General features: G+C 40.2%; 1 protein-coding gene across 2 annotated transcripts in view; it reads right to left on the reverse strand.

Annotated features, from left to right (window-relative positions):
• Positions 1 to 3252: 3252 nt before the first annotated feature.
• The window catches only part of SLC1A3 (solute carrier family 1 member 3), a 94690-nt gene continuing 78302 nt past the window's right edge, over positions 3253 to 19640 (reverse strand). The window contains exons 4-10 of one of the 2 annotated variants that reach the window (XM_016142465.2): positions 18683 to 18887; positions 15814 to 15856; positions 12662 to 12954; positions 9978 to 10211; positions 9242 to 9436; positions 6420 to 6554; positions 3253 to 4630 (exon numbers count right to left, since the gene is read on the reverse strand). In XM_016142465.2, coding sequence (XP_015997951.1) covers positions 4426 to 4630; positions 6420 to 6554; positions 9242 to 9436; positions 9978 to 10211; positions 12662 to 12954; positions 15814 to 15856; positions 18683 to 18887 — 1310 coding nt within the window. In that variant the 3' untranslated portion in view covers positions 3253 to 4425. The remainder of the gene's footprint in view (positions 4631 to 6419; positions 6555 to 9241; positions 9437 to 9977; positions 10212 to 12661; positions 12955 to 15813; positions 15857 to 18682; positions 18888 to 19640) is intronic. The other variant, XM_036225759.1, reaches the window with a different exon arrangement.

Here is a 19640-nt window from a genome sequence, read left to right on the forward strand (position 1 = left end):
AAATGTTAGCATGCTACTTTCTTAGTACCTGCCTGTGTCTGGGAAATATAAGTGATGAAATGGGGAGTGACTGTCCAGAACGGGGTGGCAAAAAATTGGCGAGAGGGGAGGGAGGCAGAGCACAAGGGAGACAAAACAGAGTGCCCAGAAAGGAAGGGGCTCCTGTCAGGGACTGTTAGAAAAGCAGAGTGAACAGAAGGAAATGAAAAAAGAGGACAGTGACGAATTTTAAACCCCTGGATGGCTTTCGCGTATTGATCCTCCCTTTGCAGTATAGACCTTAGAACTCCATATGCTTTTAAAGTGAATCCCTCTTCCGTGAAGAGCTCTGAGCTCCCCCTGGTCGCTCTTGTAAGTATCCCCCGCCTCCTGACCCCCTCGCCCCCACACCCGGCCTCATTTATTCCAGAGAGGTCTCTTCTTCCCCTTTCCCTATTAGAACGTTGCTCATCAGTTTCCTTCGCTTTTCCCTCCTTGCTCTCTTTCTGGTGGCTTATTCATTTGGAGCCGGCCTTTGGGGTGACGCCTCCCAAGTGGTCTGGCCCCCCGGAACAGGCCACACAGAGCTGGCCATTGTTGCCCCAGTTCTGGGACCACCCGGGTGGGAGGACGGGCAGCGCACTGCCCCGGAGGCCAGATGACTGACAGCAGCCTTGGGTCAAGTGCCCAGCGGGCCGCCTGGAACGCGCGGCCTGTGCCCTGTGCGCGGTCCCCACAGCATCCTCCTCAGTCTGCTCCCGTTCAGCGGGAAGGGAGCCCTTCTTCCTCTGAGCTCCCTTCAGGCCCACGCAATTAACAGCACCAAAATGTTTTCAACGTGGGGGAGATGAACCGACTTAGAAAAAAAATTTTCCCAGAAAGTGAGACTTTCCAGCTCTGGAAAGAGGATCCTGCCTGGGGTGGGACAGTGGTGCCGAAGGGGGGCACACAGACTCCCAATTTCTCAAAGCGTGGGATTAAAAAAAAAAAAGTTAGAAATGCATTTACTTCTCAGCAACATTTAAAAAAACGTTGAAGTTACGGAGTTCCATTTGTGAACGGATTTGTGGCTGCCTCTTGTGCAGATCTTTGCTTGCTTCCCTCTCCATCATCTGAGCCACACACTGGCAGACTTGCCAAGTCCCTTAACCTAATAATGTCTCTGAAGCTCTTCACAGGACCGCTTGACCCGCTCCTCAAGCACTGTGGATGGGGCAAAACCTAGTTTAGGCTGTGGAAACGAAGGAGACGGGTGAGCACAGGAACAAGCACTTCTTAGCGGCGGATTCATCCTTCGCGGCACTTCTCCGACTACCTCTGTCCAGAAAGCCTGACAGGTGTGCAGATGGATCCTTCCGCCCAGGGTGGCCTGAGCTGGTTTGCGTCTCGCGAGCTGTGAGTGGCTTTCTTCCCTTTCTCCAATCAGCAATTCAAATATCACGGATGCTTTGGAAAAAATTAGAATGTATTGATCCAATAGCGATTTGGAATTTTTCTGGCTGAAAGATTCTTTAGAAAAATAAATGGAAGTTAAAGGTTTTTAACTCCAGAAAAAGGCAAATACACAAAACTTTCCCCCATAATTTCAGGAGCCATGTGAACCCATTGACGCCTTTACACGAATGATCTGGGGGTTGTGGATCCTGCTTAAGAGCCTCTCCCATAAGTGGCTGTCACCTGCAGGTAGAGGACCAGATTAAAGAGTCTCCAGACACAACTCCAATCTGGTGTTTCATGATATTGGGATTTAATAATTATTTATTAAAAAGCATGATAAAAAGCAGCAGTCACCCAGAAGTCATTTTTCGGGATTGGAACAGTTTGCCAGCATCGTCACTGTTTCTGGAACAACCTTTGAGATCTTATCTAGCTCTGTTCACAAATGGCAGTAATAGTCACACAGATAAATCTACCTCGTTGGAAGGTCACAGGAAATCACTTTTTGGAAGAACCAATGCTGGCTTACACTTTTCTAATGCCAACATGGAAATAATTCAATTTATCTGAGAAATTTGAATCCAATGTGGACAAGTAAGTGCACGTTGTTACAGCAAAGCGTTTCCCTTATTTCCTCTCTCTGGTCCAGTTCTAGGAGTTGGGGAAGTGAGCATTTGTCCTTATTTATTTTCCTGTGGCTGCTCCCCCCCCCCCCCGCCACCCAGCTGGTCTTTGCAAGATTATGCTTAGTAAAATCTAAAAAATTCTGCATAGTATCCTTCCCCAGCATTGCTCTGAGCACACTGTAACACTTCCATGAATGAAATATGTATTTTCCTTCAGGGAGAACAACAACAACATGCAAAGATGTAATGTAAAACTAAGTTTTCTTTATTGAAAATACATCTACAAAGTAATACTTCTCAGTCCATACTGGGTACATGTATATGCAGAGCCTGTGATGGGCTGGCGAGAGGATCATCCTAGAGGACCTGCTTTCCATAAGAAATAGTTAGTATGAAAGAAGATCACACTTGTGTAACAGAATTAATTTGACAGGATTAATTTTTGCTCTACTGGCATCATAAGATGACATCCATGTACATTTGACTTTTGTAGTGTATTTCCAAAATAGAGCCTTGACATTAAATGATTACTCCACCACAGTCTAATGTTAACTTCTGTACACACATAATACTTGGGATCTATATAGAAATACCTCTAATTGTGTATCAGAGGATGTATGTCTAGATTTTCAGTCTGTTAGCATAATTAAGTTCATTCTTCACCATTTACAGTAAGAAACTCAAACACAGCTGGTATTGTCTGACAGCTCCCACTCTGTGTCTTTGACTGGATGGATATTCCTTAGAGGGTAAAAAAAAATTAATCTCCTCTAAATCTGGGAGATGCTCCTTCTGAACTTAATGCCCCTGCTATTTTTGTTTGTTTGTTTGTTTGTTCGTTTGTGTTTTTGGAACTGCATTGACAGTATCTTCATACTGATTCATTTTCTACCATTTCTCTCAAAGGCACAAACAAAACCAAGCCAAACCTCACTCCAGCTGAAGGTTTTGAATGATTGGGTAAGTGGAATTCCCACACAAAGAAATATCTTGTTCCCCTCATTCTAAGAATTTTTGATTATAGTCAAAAACCTTTTCAAGTAAGACCACCCACCCAGCTCACAGACTTCTAGAAAGAGATCTCATTTGTTTGACTTGTTTAAAATACATAAGAAGTAACCTTATACTTTGATGTGCAGACTTCCTTGGGGAATGGTTTTGAACTGAAGAGAAACAGTGTTTCTGGTTTTAGAAAAAAAAGACCCTTTTAAAAAAAATTCTTTCTCAAAGATGACCTATAATCTTGGTGTTTTAAAATCCTCTCTTTATGTCAACCATGCTCCAGTCTTCCCTAGCTGGCTCTTCAGTGTTCCATAGCAAGACCATGTGCACCCTTGCTAGTTGCTTGTCTTATATTTTAATTTCTAAAGTCGACCGTCACTTGAGGAGTGGTGGGGGACATCCTTCCCAGAGCAATCCCTTCCGTTTGAGAAGAGTAGAAAAGAAGGGAATACTTCCACTGTTGGGAAGAACTGAGCAAAGAGATCATGAATAATTAATTCCACTCCTGGAATGGCCTCTGGCCCGGTGACTTGCGTAACTGACATTTTGGACACAGGACCTGGTAAACCACACTGCCATCTCCATCCTACTTAGAAACATTCATTCCCAATGAATGTGCTTTCTGAAAGTCCCATGCTCCATGGGATGAGACTTGCTTCAGGATGTTCTGCAGGGAACTGGAGGGCAGGCTCTTTCATGGTGCCACAGGATATCTGGGCTAGAACAGACCACAAAGGCATCTAGGGGACTCACTCATTTTACAGATAAGAACACTGACGCCTAGACGTAAGATGTGGCTTGTTCACGGCCACGTGGGAATTTCACTTTATGTACCTCCTCACAGCCGTGCTAGGTGTGTGTTCACTTTGCCCTGCTACTAATGAAATAAGGATACAAATCAGAGAGAAAGGGGGAAAAAACCCTTCTACTGTCCAACTAACAACCGATTATATCGTATCAAGTTGTTTTGTTTTGATACTAAAACTGAGTTGCGTTGGAAGGATTTTTAAATTTTGAAAGTTGATTTAAAAACATATTTTAGCCTACTATTTGTTTGACTCTTCAACTTATAAAAATCACATTTACAGGATTGTGTGCCACATACACTTGTAAGATCTGACCAAGACTTGATCTCAGTACCTCGTCACCTAAGACTAACACGAAATGATTTAAAACTTTCGAATGTGGGATGAAACTATATATTTTGGCCACTGCAAAATCCTCCCTTGTTTTTGGATGAATACTTCCCAATCCTATCCAAGTAGGGAGGGAGAGGGAGGTGAAGGGGCTCACTGGAGAGAATGGGTTGTAACGAGATGGAAACATTTTGTGACCGTTTTCAAAACACCCGAGGCTCAAGAAAGCATTTCTTTCAACTGGTCTACATCTTGGTTTCACTGTCAGTGGGTTTCTCAGTTTCATTTTCCTGGGGAATCAGCTGATAGGGTTTCTTCATTTCATTCTCTTCGATCACCGAGTTACCCATTTCAACATCTCGGTTCTTCAGTTCATGTCGTGACAGGTGCTCAACAATGCCGGCCCCAAGGGAGTCTCCCAGCACGTTGGTGGTGGTGCGGAGGCGGTCCCTGGGGAAGAGCGAGAGGAAAGAAAGATGAGGCTCCTGTGGACCTCGGTGTCTTCAGCTCATATTTTGAACCACTGGCTAAGTTTGGAAGCATCTCTTAAAATTGGGCTTGCTGTATCCCCCAGCTACCTCATTACATAATAGACACATAACATTTATGATAGCAGTTATTAAAAGTTATAAGGACATGCAGGTGATTAACTTTCAGTTACTAGTTAGAGGATCAATAGTGGGGAATGACCCTTTTCTCCTTTTATATAAAATTTCATTTTGATTCTCTTTCCCACAACTCACCTTCCTTTATACTAGCAGTTCTCAAAGTGTGGTCCAGAGACCCCTCGAAGTCCCTAAGGTTGAAGCTATTTTCAAAATAATGCTAAGATGTTATTTGCCCTTTTCACCCTCATTTTCTTTCAATGTCTAGTGGAGTTTTGCAAAGATTACAACACAACACAAAAGATACCACAGTGGATTGAATACAGAAGCAATTAGGAGACTCCAGATGTTTTGAATTAAGCCAGAAATAAAGATTTGCAAAAATGTAAAATGGTATCATTCTTTTCCCTAAATTTTTAATTTGGAAAGTGATTTTTTTTATGAAAGTGTTATTTATATTAAAATGTAATGAATTTATTATTGTAACCTTTAAATGAATTTAACACTTAAAAATTTTTAAGTTTTTATAATATGATAAATATTGATAGATACAACCCATACAGACAAAAGCTTTTTGGGTCCTTGATAATTTTTAACTATAAAAGGGTCCTAAAAACTTTGAGCCCCACAGCTTTATGTTATAAAAGACCTCATAATTTTTGTGTGCTGACTGGGGGCCAGACAGTGGGCTGAACATTCCTACAAATCATTGCACTTAATCCTCACAGCACCACCAGGAGGTAGATGACATTATTGTCCCTGTTTCACAGAGGAGAAAATAAGGGTGGCCAAGTAACCTTCCCAGGGTCACACAGGGCCGATGCAAACACAGATCCAACTGACAGCGGAACTCAGGATCTCAGCTGATCACCCTCTCCTGCCCTTGTCTTGCTGTGAGCATATTGCCGGGCTCTTCATGGTCATCGGATCTAGTGAAGTCAACATATGTTGACTCTAGGACCTACTGTGTCCTTCTAGGCATTCACTTTGGGAATCTTGGGGAGAAAATTTTTTGTAAGTAAAAAGGAACTTATGAGAGGAAAGAGGCGGAGAGCGTTAACTGCGAGGGTGAGAGGAAAAGGGCGAAGGCATGGGCCCCCAGCAGTGAGTGTCTGAGGGTGTGGAGGGTACTTTTCATGCAGCTTTCCCCAGAGCTAAAACTCAATTCCACTTAATGGCATGGCCGCCCTGCGCCCGTTGGGCTCAGATGGAACATCTGAGCTGCGTTATGCCATTGGAATGGGAAGCGCAAGGAAGAAGGGCCTGAGCCAGCGTGCGTGGCCTGCGGTCCTGTTCTAGCCACCGTGTGGATGTTGTGCAATTCAGAAATGGCCTTGCTGATTTATGCTGGCTTTCTAAACAGTGGGTTTCCCAATCCCTGAACGGCTTTATGGAGTGAGAAGTGTAGCATCCAGATGTGCCCCACGGGCTGATAAGGGAGTGAATGCACATGGCGTCTGGGGCTTGGTCTCCAGATAAAGGCAGGGGTCAGGCGATGAAGACAATTTAATTTCTGGTCAAGCCGTCCCTCTTTGTGGAGCTCTTTTGGCAGGCACGCCAGGCTGCCTAGTGCCCTAGGATGACAGAGGGGCACCCTATGACAGTGAACCTGAACACAGTCCAAGCATACTTACAAGAACCAGTCCACTGCGATGATGAGCGTGATGTCGTCAGTGGGTAGGCCCACGGATGTCAGCACAATCACCATGGTGACCAGGCCTGCCTGAGGAATCCCAGCTGCCCCGATACTGGCAGCCGTGGCTGTGATGCTGTTAAAAGAAGTCCCAAAACAGAAAACATTTGTACAAATCTCCCCAAATAGAAAGTATGCCTTGCAAACACACGTAGCACAATGTCTGACTTGCCAAGTTAACAGAAGAGAATGTGCTTTAGAAAAATGTAAATGAGGTTATAAAAAAACCCATTGAACAAAAAATCATATAACTAATATTTATCAAGTGCTTATTATGTGCCATTTGATATGCTAAGCATGGCTTATCTCATTTGATCCTCACAACAACCTTTAAGAAGTTGGTTGTATTATTATAGCCATTTCTAAATGAAGAAACTGGTGGCTATATACTTTTCATGTACCCAAAAGTATTTTATAAGGTCTAAAATACTGTATATAGTTCAATAACGATTTGTTTTTAATAATTCCTCTGTCCAAGTAGAAGACTGTAAAGATATTGAACTTGTATGTTTCATGAGGTCAGAAAAAAATCAAATTTATCAATGAAAAAGAAAAATGATTACGAACAAAGTTCTGTAGCACTATAAATATTTTTAATAGAGGCAGTGTGGTCCTGGTTTGCAAGGCACATAACCTATTTGGGACTCAGTTTGTTAAATATCTATTTGATTGGCTAATGTGAGGTGAAAATGTTTTATAAGTAGTAAAGTATTACCTAGATATAAAGTGGTATTAATAAAGTAACAAGTCTGTGGAAGAGACTGTTTATGGTTCCCCCATGGTATTAGAATTTTTAGGTGGTATACAGATGTCAGAATGAAGACATTTCCTAGCCTCTCTTGGAACTCCTTTAGACAAAGTTCTGGCCGATGACCCATGGATAAAGTGATCGAGCAGCTTGAGGGCTGTGAGACTCCACCTCTTCTCACTGGCCAAAATTTGGAGGTGATGATGAGCCATCTTGAACCATCTGGTTGAGGGTAACACCCGAGGGATGCTGGATCCTCAAGCCTTGGTCCCTTACACTGTAGGATACCTACCAGCCTTGATGCCTTTGTGGAGCAGAGTTGCTCCTCGTGAGAGAAATGCAATTCAATCTTGCCGAAGTCACTGTTTTGTTATTTTGAATTCTGTCACACGCAGCTGAACCTTTTTTGAGACTCCAGGGTTTTCAACCAGTGTGCCAATGTATGCCCAATAATAGGTTACAGTGAGCTAAGATATTGATCTCCCAGCCCCAGTGTACCTTCAATGCACCCTACAATGTACCAATGCACCCTACAACTATTATCATTTTCCAATAGCACATATATGCAGTCTAACATAACTTACTTCTAAATATATGTATGCATATGTGTGTGTATATACAAAAAAATGTGTGGAAACTGATGGAGAGTAAAAAAGATTAAAGTGGCATAAAAACCAAATTCAAGCCATAAATCTGAATACGATTTGGTCTAGCATAAAAAGTTATAAAAGATATTTTTGGGACAACTGGAGAAATCTGAATATAGACTGGATATTCTGGAAGTATTTTAAAGAGTCTAATTGCGGTTATGTAGAAAACTATCCTTCTTCTTAGGCGATGCATGCTGAACTGTGCACAGGTGAAATGCCAAGAAGGGGTGGAGAGAGGAAAAGTGGCAAAATATTAACAAGTGTTGGATCTAGGTAGAACACGTTGGTTGTAATAGTCTTTCAATTTTCCTGTATGTGAGACAAATACTTTTATGATAGAAAGTTGTGAAAAAGCAAAAATATATGACTTATTTGATCTCCAAAATAAATTGCTAATAATAATTAACACATAACACACATACAGACACATGAGGACGAACAGGGTCCGATCTGGATTGTGAAATTTACGTCTCCATTATACTTATCGGTCTGTTGTGCATACTGACTTTTGGTAAGCAAAAAGAGAAGATCATATTCGCATATGCACTTGGGTATGGATAGACTATTTCCGGAAGAATATTAAAGAAACTAGCAAGCAACAGTGGTTGCCTTTGAAGGAAACTAAGAAATCAGAGGCAGGTATGGGAGGAAAAATTACCTTTCGCTAGACACTTCAAATATAATGGTTAAAAACAGAGTCCATAAAAATAAAATTCTCAAGCTATGTCAGTGTAGTCTATCATCCATTTTATACTGCCTAAAAATTAACTTGTTTAATTTTTCAAGTTATGTTTTTATTTTCTAATACTGTCAGTATAAGACATTTCAATGCCTTTTAAAACTAAAGTATAATCTAACCTTTTCTAAAAAGAAAAATTTCCATTCTATGTATTCTGTAGATAGATGTATTTTTTCTATTCCTATATATAACATATTTCTGTGTATTTATTTAAAAAGAAAAAGCTAGATATATTTATAGATGATATATTAATAAGTAAATCAATCAAATGGCAAGCAGTATATATGGTGTAATTCCATCAATTACAACAAAAAAAGAATGTGTCCGTCTAGGCATAAAAAAAGGTCTTTGTACACCAAATATTAACAGTTGTCACCTATAGAGAAATGCAGAATGATGGTTTCATTTTTTTACTTTACACATTTCTATATTATTAGAATTTCATCATAATAAATGTGCACGTCTGTAATTTAACAAATAAAGAATAAAACTACCGAAATATCAAAAATGCCTAAATACTCCTACAAACCTCAGCCTCCTATTCAGTTTCCTCACTGAATCCCCAATCACCATCTCATCCCTTAAAGTCATTCTCAAGAAAACGTAGTGTAGAGCTTTCCCTGTACCTGATGGTAATAATCTGTCCAAAGTTCAGTTCGAAGTTGTTAACTTGAGCAATGAAAATGGCAGCCAAAGCCTCGTAGAGGGCGGTCCCATCCATGTTAATTGTGGCCCCTACGGGGAGCACGAATCTGGTGACACGTTTGTCCACGCCATTGTTCTCTTCCAGGCACTTGAAAGTGATGGGCAGGGTGGCAGAACTGAGAACAGTAAAACAGGGCATGTCAGCTGACAGTCCTGATAGTTCAGACTGTACCTCATGTGTTTGGTATTTGGGACAGAGAGTTCCTTCCTCTCCCATGTCCTCGGTGAGAGGGAACTAAGTCAGCACTTATATAAATAGGGGAGCAGGGTTAGGAACAGTGTGGGTCTCCTCACTAGGTCATTGGGCAGCTCTCCCGCTTCTGGGTTCCTCTGTGGGGCATCATTTGTCATTATTTCCCCATCACGATGGCATGTGCCAAGTCACTGTGCCACCTCTCCCTCAGGCAAATGTCAGCTGGAAGAGGGAGATGATGGTGGGCAGGAGAGGCTAGCTGATTTCCATTGCGTCTCCCAAAAGGGTTTAGAGTCAGCCATTCCTTGAGTTCCGAATGAGTCTGATTAGCATCAGAAGTGAAAAAACCAATTCATTTGCCTGGAAGTTTAAATCCCCCCTCTACTCTGAACCTGGGGGTTCTGGTCCAAAGTAAAGTTTGAGATACAGTTTCTGATAGGAGTCAGCCACTTGTCTATACGTACCTGGAGGAGGTCCCTAGAGCTGTGATGAGTGCTTGTAGTAACCCTCCGATAAAAACCCAAGGGTTTTTCCGCGTCACCAAGAAGTAGAGGAGGGGCAGGACAATGACTGCGTGAATGAGCAAGCCGACGATAACGGTCACGGTGTACATGGCAAGCTGGCCCCCGATCACTCCCATGTCTTCCATCTCAACGATTTTCCCTGCGATCAGGAAGAGGATGCCCAGAGGTGCGTACCTAGGTAGGAGCAACACACACACAGTTGGAAGTCTGATCTGCAACCGGCTATTCCACAGAAATTACCAAGTGATAAGAAAAAGTGTGAGAGAGCTAACGTTCAATTTTTTTTTTTTTTTTTGCCCAGGATACTATTAGGACTTGTAGAAACAGTGAAATTCTTTATTTTCCTTTTTTCTTTAAATTATAAATTTAAGTATAAATATTGCAGAATTAGGCTTTTCGCTCACTCAGAATTTCCTTAGGTCACATTTTTTCCCCCCTTCTGAGCCTATGAAAAAAGACAGGTACAGAGGTTTTGTTAACCATATCTTTTTTCCTGGATGACCATCTCTTTTCACACCTGGGTCACGTTTCTGGTCCTCAGATGTGACCCACTCCTCCTGTCTCCTGCTTCCCTGCTAAGTGCTCTAAACTGCCAGAATCCATCCACCCAATATCCAGGCTTCTTAAACATTTTTCACAACAGAGACTGATTCCCAAGTTAAAGCAAGATGCATACAATGCCGTTTCAGTGTTTTAGATGTTCAGTCACCTCTTTCATTCAAGGATTGCTTCTATTATTTTTCCTAAGTTATACACCACTTATAATATTACTTAATATTAGTCTTCAAATCCACTCTTCCACTTAAGTAAATTTACTCTGAGAGGAAATTTTATGTTACAGTGCAAATGGAAAACTGGTACTGTTTGCCATAAATAGAAGGTAGCCATAAATTAAATTCAAGCTATTAAAATTAATAATGTGCATGTATGTACTACCACAATCACGTTATAGATGGTCTAAGTAAGTAATTATCACCCTTGGGCTGCTATTGCCATTTGTGATCTTTCTCCTGTGGACTTGGCAAGAGTGAACAACTGAGACACAAAACGATTTGCACATATTGAAACGACCCTGGCTGCTTCAAGGCCCCAGCGCCCGGCATTCAGATTTTTCTGTCTGCTCTGTGCAGTAAACCACAACCAAACTCACATTACCAAAAACAGAGAGGCCAATCGCCCTTAAAAAGAAGAGTCTGCTGGGAACTGTGGAGGACTTACTTCAAACAGAAAAATACAATGTTTCTTTTAAAAGTCTTTTAATAACACAGGCCAGGAAATTTTAAGAGTACCTGTTTTCAGAAATGTAATAACTCAGTGTTGAATGTGCAGGCAAAATGTACAGCTTAGAAAAGCTACATGTGAGGTTCATTCAGCAGCCTTGAATGGTCTTCTTTCATAAAAGAGGTGAAAGGTGGAAGCATTTTAATAATATGAAGATGAATGTCCACTTTCAGTCCTGCCAGGATTTCAAAGGAGGGTCCCCAGGATTTCATTTGAGGGCCCCTGTGGAGACCACATTCTGATCCATCTTTGTGCCCAAGTTCATAACCCTCTTGTACAAACTCTTGAAAAATGAATTTCTCTGGGCTTTGGTGGCGATAAAGACAAAGAATATTTTTAATCATGTTGGTGAATATTTTTCTTAGAAATGGATGCCTTCCTGCCTCAGGTGCCAAGTAGGAGTCTGGATTAAAAATTAAAGGTAAAGGGTAAGCAACCCCCACATGACGCTAAACCAATCAAAGGGTTCTCTCCCTGCTGGGGAGAATTTACTTTCCAAGGTCAATGTTTCTCCTTGGATTTAGTCTTCCTTTGTCTCCTGCTCTCAACTTTATTTGAAGAAGTTTGGTTATAAATTGCGGCTTGGCATTCTATAATACTTCCCATGAGTCCTTCAGGCAGGCAGTAGATTCGCCATTTAATTTCTTCCTTAGGGCTGAAACGGAGGAGAGGAGATCTGTTTTTCTGGTGCTCTAGGGGTTTCTACATTCGCTTTTCCTGCTACTGGAAATACTCTTGTCCTGGTACTATGTATGGCTGGCTCCTGGCCATTCAGATCTTAGCAAAAATTGTTACCTCCTCAGGGGCCTTTCCAAGGCAAATTTTATGCCTTTTCCCAGTCACTTTTTATCACATCACATAAAATTAAACCTGCTGTTTTATTACTTTTTTCACAGCACCTGTGACTGAAGCACATGTGTGATTTATTTGTTTGTTTATTTTCTGTCTCTCTGAAAAGAATGTTAAGATCCAGGATATTCTTGTATGTTTTCATCATTGCTATATTCATGGTGCCTGGAATTATAGTATATATGCTCAGCATATAGTAGATAGTCCATAAATATACATTGAATGAATACCTAAATAGATATAAAATGGTAGTAAAGGAGTTGACATCTTTCAAGAACAAGGAAGCAAACTTATTGAGAGGTTTGCAGATAGAGTCAAGGCCTCTACAAGCCCAGAAAGTCATTGATTTTCTTGTGCTCAGCAGAATTGCAATTGGCCATCTTGCCTGGTGGCATTTTCTTAAGTACAGGACACATGTTGAAGGCAATAAGCATCAGAAATAGTATCAGAAATTACCATAATTCAGACTTTTAAAACCACACGGAAATACATACCACATTATCACTGCTACCAATCTCATGATGGCTTCATTAAGAGAATCAAAGAACTCTCTCAAGGCTTGTCCCTGCTCCTTCATGTTTCCGATCACAAAACCAAAGCACATGGAGAAGACGACCAGTCCCAGGGCATTGACCCCGTTCACAGACCCTGGGACTGGGACCAACTCCTCTGTGATCCTTGAAAGAGTCTCCATGGCCTCTGACACATTGTTTATCACAGCACCCACCAGCGTTTCATTGGACTGGATGGGGACTTTAAAGCTTCTCTTCTCATAGTTGGTTTTAAACTTAAAAAAGAAACACAACAGAAATTAAAAGTGATCTTTTTTTCTTCTTTGTACTTTTCTGTCATCCAAATTTTCAATAACGATATATATTACTTTGCATTCAAAGAATAGTATTGTAGGAAGTATCTATTTGTTATCTATCATCTGTTATCTATCTAATCTATGACAAACACCCACTACTTTCTTAGCGCATGCATGTGTGTGCGCACGCGCGCGCATACACACATACACACACACACACACATACTCAAGTATATAATCAATCATAACAGGAAAGTGACATCTGGTTGAAAATATTGGACTAAACATATATACATGTGCTTTTACTTTCTTCTGAAACCATAATAAAATGATTATAACAGGCCTTTAAAAAACTATGAATCCAAATATTCATAATAGTCCCTTTACTCTCTATGGGATCATGCTATGGGATTATGGACAAATCGCATAACATCCTTTTGCTTATATTCCACAGCTATGAAACAGGGATTACTGTGCTAGTTCACAGTGTTGTTGTAATGATCAAATAAAACAGAATATACAAGAACATCTTATAAATTTTAAAGTATTATAAATACTCTAATGTTGGCTAGTGGTGCTCAATAATAAAGCCTTTTAGGGACTAGACTTAGTTGAAGACTTTAGGGGATATTAAAAAATTTAAATCTCGAAACAACAGTCTTCAAGGCATTCCTGAGAGTATCAATTCTTAAAAATAGGTGCTTGATTAATAGATGATGATGACACCCCACTTCTCAGGACCATAGTAGGATTTCTCTTCTTATTCAAGAGATGGTCTTTCCCCCATAGGTTCTATATAGATGTCCCAGACAGGTGATGCCTAATATATTACTGAGGCCAAATGAAACAATTAAACCCATCCCTTTATAATTTTAATGATGGTAGAATTCCTGGAACTCATGTTGGCAGTAAAAAAAAAAAAGCATCAAAGAGAGTAATAAATATATGGAATGTTGACTGGATCTAGAGCCTAGGAGAAGAAAGCACAGATGTATATGAATTGTTAGGCCATTTCTTTATCAAAAATAAGTGGGTGACCTTCTCGTCCACTGGGAAACCATTGATCCCAAACAAGGATATGGCCAGCTGTCAATCCTGCGTACACATCCCTGAACAATCAGTGGTACTGCTGGTAATTTTAAGTAACAAAAAAACTGGTCCCTCTTTGTTTCCTAATCCAATTAACTCTCTCGAATATCTGTTTAATTGGGGTGTTTATGCATTTTATGGATTGTCTAGGGTAGCTTTTCAATCTCAATTAGCCTTCCTATACCTCTAACTCTTTCTCTTTAGACAGTTGGTAGCTAAAAAGAAACTGTAACCTTGTTTGCATTCTGGTCTAAAACAAATAGATCTGGGAAGATACATTTGCTTCCCCTTCAAAATCCTGTAAATGCAATTCAAAACCAAATATAATAAATCAGCATGAGTCGGCACTTTTCCCAGTACTGCTAGAAATGAGCATTTCCGATGGCACCCAGTGCCAGCTGACTAACTGGAATAGCAAGCTTCATGGTGCTGGGGTTTGCTGGTCAGATTTATTATTTATGGTTATAATTGTTTTTGAATAAATAAAGTTAGATTTTGGCCTCTTCAGCTTAAAAAAAATTTTTAAAGAAGAGGTTCTGTTAGAATTTTAAAGTGTACGCATGTATTACCTATTAAAAAGAGTCAACAAAAATTTTAAAGAGGAAAAAACAAGGGTGACATATATGTAAAACTTGGTCCTCCTAAAGGTCGATGGTTTGTTTTGTTTGTTTTACAAATTCTAATTAGAAGGATTAGGAAATTACAACAAGGGTAAAAATGGCACTATCTGGAAAAACGTTTGAGAACGGTTATTGAACCCAGAAAATCTAATTATTTTTCTTTTAATATTTGGGCAACAAAGCTTTTTGACTCAAACGAGGTTAGAATGAACTTTACTAATCTAACTTTATCCCATAATAGTAAAATATATTTTTATTCAAAACACAGATCTAAGAGTTGTTTGGATATGAGGTAGCTAAAAGGAATTGGACCTCACTATAGCCTCCAGGTAGGTGTCTCATCACCCAGGATATCCCTTTCTAGGAAGCAGAAGGACGCTAGAATTTGGAGTTAATACAATGAATTTAAACCCGAGTCTGTCATTCACTAAGTACGAGATCTTGTGCCTATTACACAATCCCTTGGAGTTATTATAGATGCGTTGCCTCATCAATAAACTGAAGATAATGATACTCATCATATTTATGTGAAGACTAAATATAACATTAGTGCTTGGCACATAGTAGGCATTCAATAAGTGAAGATGCCATTTCTTCCCGATATGGTAACTCCTTTAGGATCCATAAGACCTGAGTCCAGACTTTCTAAAAAGAGCCTATTGAATTTTTAAAATTAAATCCAGAACTTGAAAAATTTTCTTAATCTTTAAAACGGTTTGTAAATATATTTTATATTGGAGTTTGCCTTCTTGGTGGGCTTTTGTGTGGGAGGTATAGGGGCGGGGGTGGGGGGAGAGACTCTCCTGATTAGCCTTCTTAGCAATTAACAGAGATTCAGTGAGCTATTTGTATGCAAGACATGCAGTATCTGGCAACTAATAAGGAGTCAGTATAAGGTAGGACCCACCTGTGGCCCCTAAATTCATCAGAAAATCATAATGCTTTCCATCTGGTTGAGAAGTGTTTATTATTGAAGAGAAATGGACATAAAATAAAATAAAATAAAATAAAATAAAATAAAATAAAATAAAATAAAATAAAATAAAATATAAAATAAAAACAGAGTCCTACTCTGTTGGTATGCCAAAGAGGAATTTCGAAGGTGAATTAGTAGCCATAGAGTGTTTACCTGTTTAAAGCAGGCTTCCACCAGATTTGGAGGGAACATATTCCTGCAAAGAAAGTAATAGTCACTTGAAAATTTTCCCAAATAATATGTTAGCTCCTTAAATACTTTTTCATTGTGTCTAAAGTAAAGGCTGTATCGAACTAAGCAGCACATGGAAAAAGAAAGACTTTGGTGGATTTTATGACTTACAAGGGGACATATGGTCATTCTTAAGTATGGCCCACGCAATTCATATTTTTCAGGAAAGTCCCAAATTTAACTCCTCTGTCCTCACGTCAGACAATGAGATTCTTTGTTCAGATATTATATCATCAAAAGGCATTTCCATTCTCACTTTGATTCTAGCAAGGAGCTTTTGCCAAAAGAATTCTGGTTCATTGAGATATTATTCCATAATGGCCATTTTGGTATTGTGCCAAGTGTCTGGGGACCAAATATTTTAAATTAAAAGTCATGGCTGGACTGTGGAATTTTGATCTCCACAAAGTCCTCCCAAAGGCTCTCTGGGGGATGAAATATCGATATCCTATTGTGGGAGCTTCTGAGGCTCTCCTAATGAGAAGATGGACTACAAAATTTGACCTTGAGGTCTATGTGGCAAGGTTTGTCACTTCCTCAGAGCAGTGCTTCAGTATATGGTGGGGAAGAGGGGAGGAGAAGGAGCAACATTCTATCTGGGGAGTCTTTAACCAGATGTGTGACGTTGGCCAAGTCACAGCACCCATTTAGGTCTCAGTTGACTTATCTGTTAAAGAGGAAACTGGATTTCATAAGAGCTTTAAGATTGAAGACTGTGGGAGAAGGAGACATGATCTGGGCACTTGTAGAGCCAGAGATTTTAGCAATTGTATACTATTAAAGTCATGTTTAAAGGTTATAAATTCTTGTCTCTACCTACTGCCTAGACCATCCTATTTCCTTTTTCCTTCCTATCTGTGCTCTTTGGGTCTGTTTCTATAAACCCTGATAGAAATGTGAGTTCAGGAGATTGCAGGGTAAATACTTAAGCCAAGTAACTGGGTGGGGACAGGTTCGTCATACCCTTGTGACTGAAGCGAGGAAGGGAAGAGACATACCTGGTGCTCTGATGGAGCAACAAGCCTGGGAATGATAAGATCTCAATTCTTTAAACAATGAATAGAAGTTATGGAGAAAGAGAAAATAATAAAATACTCCTAATCCAACCTACTTTATTCATAAATAAAGTTAATGAAAAAAATGGTGAAAAGCCTTAATTAACCATATGAACTAAATAAATAAAAACATAGTTATTGGGTGACAACTTAACATGAAATTTTGTAGGGTGGCTTATTACTTTCAGATCATGTGATTAACTTCCCAAAAAAGGCTTTCAAAAAGAGGCTTCGTGTAACCGAGTTGTGCTTCCTTGTAGATGGTACAAAGGCACCCGTGGCAGGAATGGAAAGGGGCTGCAGAAGAGACCCTTGGTTCCCCAAATCTCTCTTGAATCCCCCTGCCACAGACCCAGTCTTTAAGATGGCATGTGAAATCAAGTCCCTAGAAGGAGTGTCTTTCAGATGATCAACGGGGATCCCTTTAGGGTAGGTATTTAGGATTGTCAAACCAGTCGCTTTGCGAGGAAGTTGTAAGAAAGGTTTTGGGATGAGAGGCTGGATAGAGCTACATGGTGTATGTGAGAATGCAAGCAGGTGCGAAACCTAGAGGCCTGTGTTGGGATATCTTCCATTCGCCCTTCTAGATCCACTCTCCATCCTGCTTTGTACCCTGAGAGGCTGACCCCTTGGTTTGCAGCATGTGAGTTCTCTTGTCTTTTGGCTTCCTGCTTGGTTTGTCCAGTGGGACATTCTGAAAGATCACAGGGTGGTGAAAGAGAGAAGTGGATGTGTATATTTTTGCAGCTCATCTTTGACAGGTTGAATACCAGCTCCTTCCCTTCCCACCTGAGGGCCCTTTCCCTAGGCCACAGCTCTTCCTGAGTTCTAGTAACAGCTCATTCTTTTGCCCCTCAGAGCTAGGGAGTAGTAAATAAAACCCCTTCAGATTGCTGTTATTCCCCTGATGCCTCACCCTCTCTTGTAAGTTTCCCTTGGCCTTGCTTGTACCTTTGCGAGCCTTTTTTCAACGATCCTTTTGAAAATGTAATATGTTTCCTGCTTCCTGCTTGGACCTGACTGATGCAAGAGCAGGTGTGTACAGAGAGAAAGCAGGAAGTTTTCAGGATCAAGCTTTGACTTATATCACAGTTGTATATAAGGCCGACTCTAACATCAAGTCTGTTTCAAGTGTTAGATAAGACTCATTTGTAATCAGTATATGGTTTGTACACAAAACGATGCTAAAGAAGCTATCCTTTAATCTTTTTTTTTTATTAATTTGACAATTCCTTTATTCATAAATAATACCAAAAAAAAAAAAAAATGACCTCGAAACAGGTGTGACCAAATGATCTCTAAAGGCCCTTCTGGGAAGAAATTGTGTATAATGGATGACAATATAGATCACAAGTTCTAAATTAAAAGAGTCCAATAAAGAGGCTATATTTGAATAAAAACTAGCATTAAAAAGCAAGACTTGAGAAAAGCTAAAAATTACTAATATTGCAAAGTGAGCTACCCAGTTAAAAGGAGAACTGAGTGATCAGATCCTGAATCCTAAAAGCAGCGCTCTCAAAATCTATGTCCTCGCTCTTCTTTACCCTTTCACATAAGATCAAATAATGAATCCTCACTTTAATTTCTGTTAGAAAAAAGGAAAGAGGTAATCTTCATGTCAAGCCCTGCAAGGCTGGTTCAGTTGGGCATACCTTTCGGGGTTTTATTAGCTCCCCAAAATAAGAGGGGTTGGGTGGTCGAAATATATCAAAAGGGATGGGCTTGCAAGGACATACCTGATCAAGTCCAGGAAGGCGTCTGCAGCTGTCACTTGTACAATTTTGCCTTCTCTGTACATGTTTTCCTTCGTGCCCTTCCCAGGATGGATGATGATGACAATGATTATGCCAATCACCACGGCAATGATGGTTGTAGTCATGTAATAGACTACAGCTCGCATTCCCATCTTCCCTGATGCCTTACTATCTAGGGCCGCCATTCCTGGTGAAGGCAAACAGAAGCAGATTTTCAAAAAGTCAGTCCAGGGAATACTCCAGTGGAAGGTAATGGGAACAGTATTTCCTTCTGCACTCCCCTACCCTCAGCCCACCCAGCAATGGGACTTTGTACATGCTATGAGAACGTGGTGCCCAATTTAATCGGGGCATCACAAAAGGTGAAGGGAAACCCCCCACAAAATGGCTAAGCATCAGCTACGTCAGCAAACATGTGATCACCTGTTTTCTGCTTCAGGAGTTGATTTCACATGTCTCTCTAATGATGTAAAAGGGCAACCAAATTTTTTCCTACGTTACTACTAGTTGGAGAAGCTGTTAGTGTGAATAATGAGAGGTTTGTGTGTATGTGTGTAGATGAAGAGCTAGAACTTTAAAAAAAATTCTGGCAGGATAATCTCAAGTTTAAGGGCTGTGGTGACTCACACAGATTAACTGCCACGAAATCCTTTCAAAAGAATTATTATTTTACATATACACTTGGGAGTCTTTTTTGATGTTCTTATGTAAAATTTAAGCTATTATTCCCACCACCTACTGATTTATCTTCAATTTCCATTTAAAGTAGACATTGGGTTATAAGACCAAAATTCTCAAATAGTTTCTCTGCTGTTTCATTTCATTTTATCTAATCAAAACTTTAAAAAAATTATTTCGATGGGGTTTTTCTCATTTCTGTACCCTGCCTTCCTCCACCTGGTCTCACAAGCCTGGAGTACCTCATTTCGTTACACCATTC

Source organism: Rousettus aegyptiacus, unplaced genomic scaffold (assembly GCF_014176215.1).
Source record: "Rousettus aegyptiacus isolate mRouAeg1 unplaced genomic scaffold, mRouAeg1.p scaffold_m13_p_8, whole genome shotgun sequence".
NCBI lineage: Eukaryota > Metazoa > Chordata > Mammalia > Chiroptera > Pteropodidae > Rousettus > Rousettus aegyptiacus.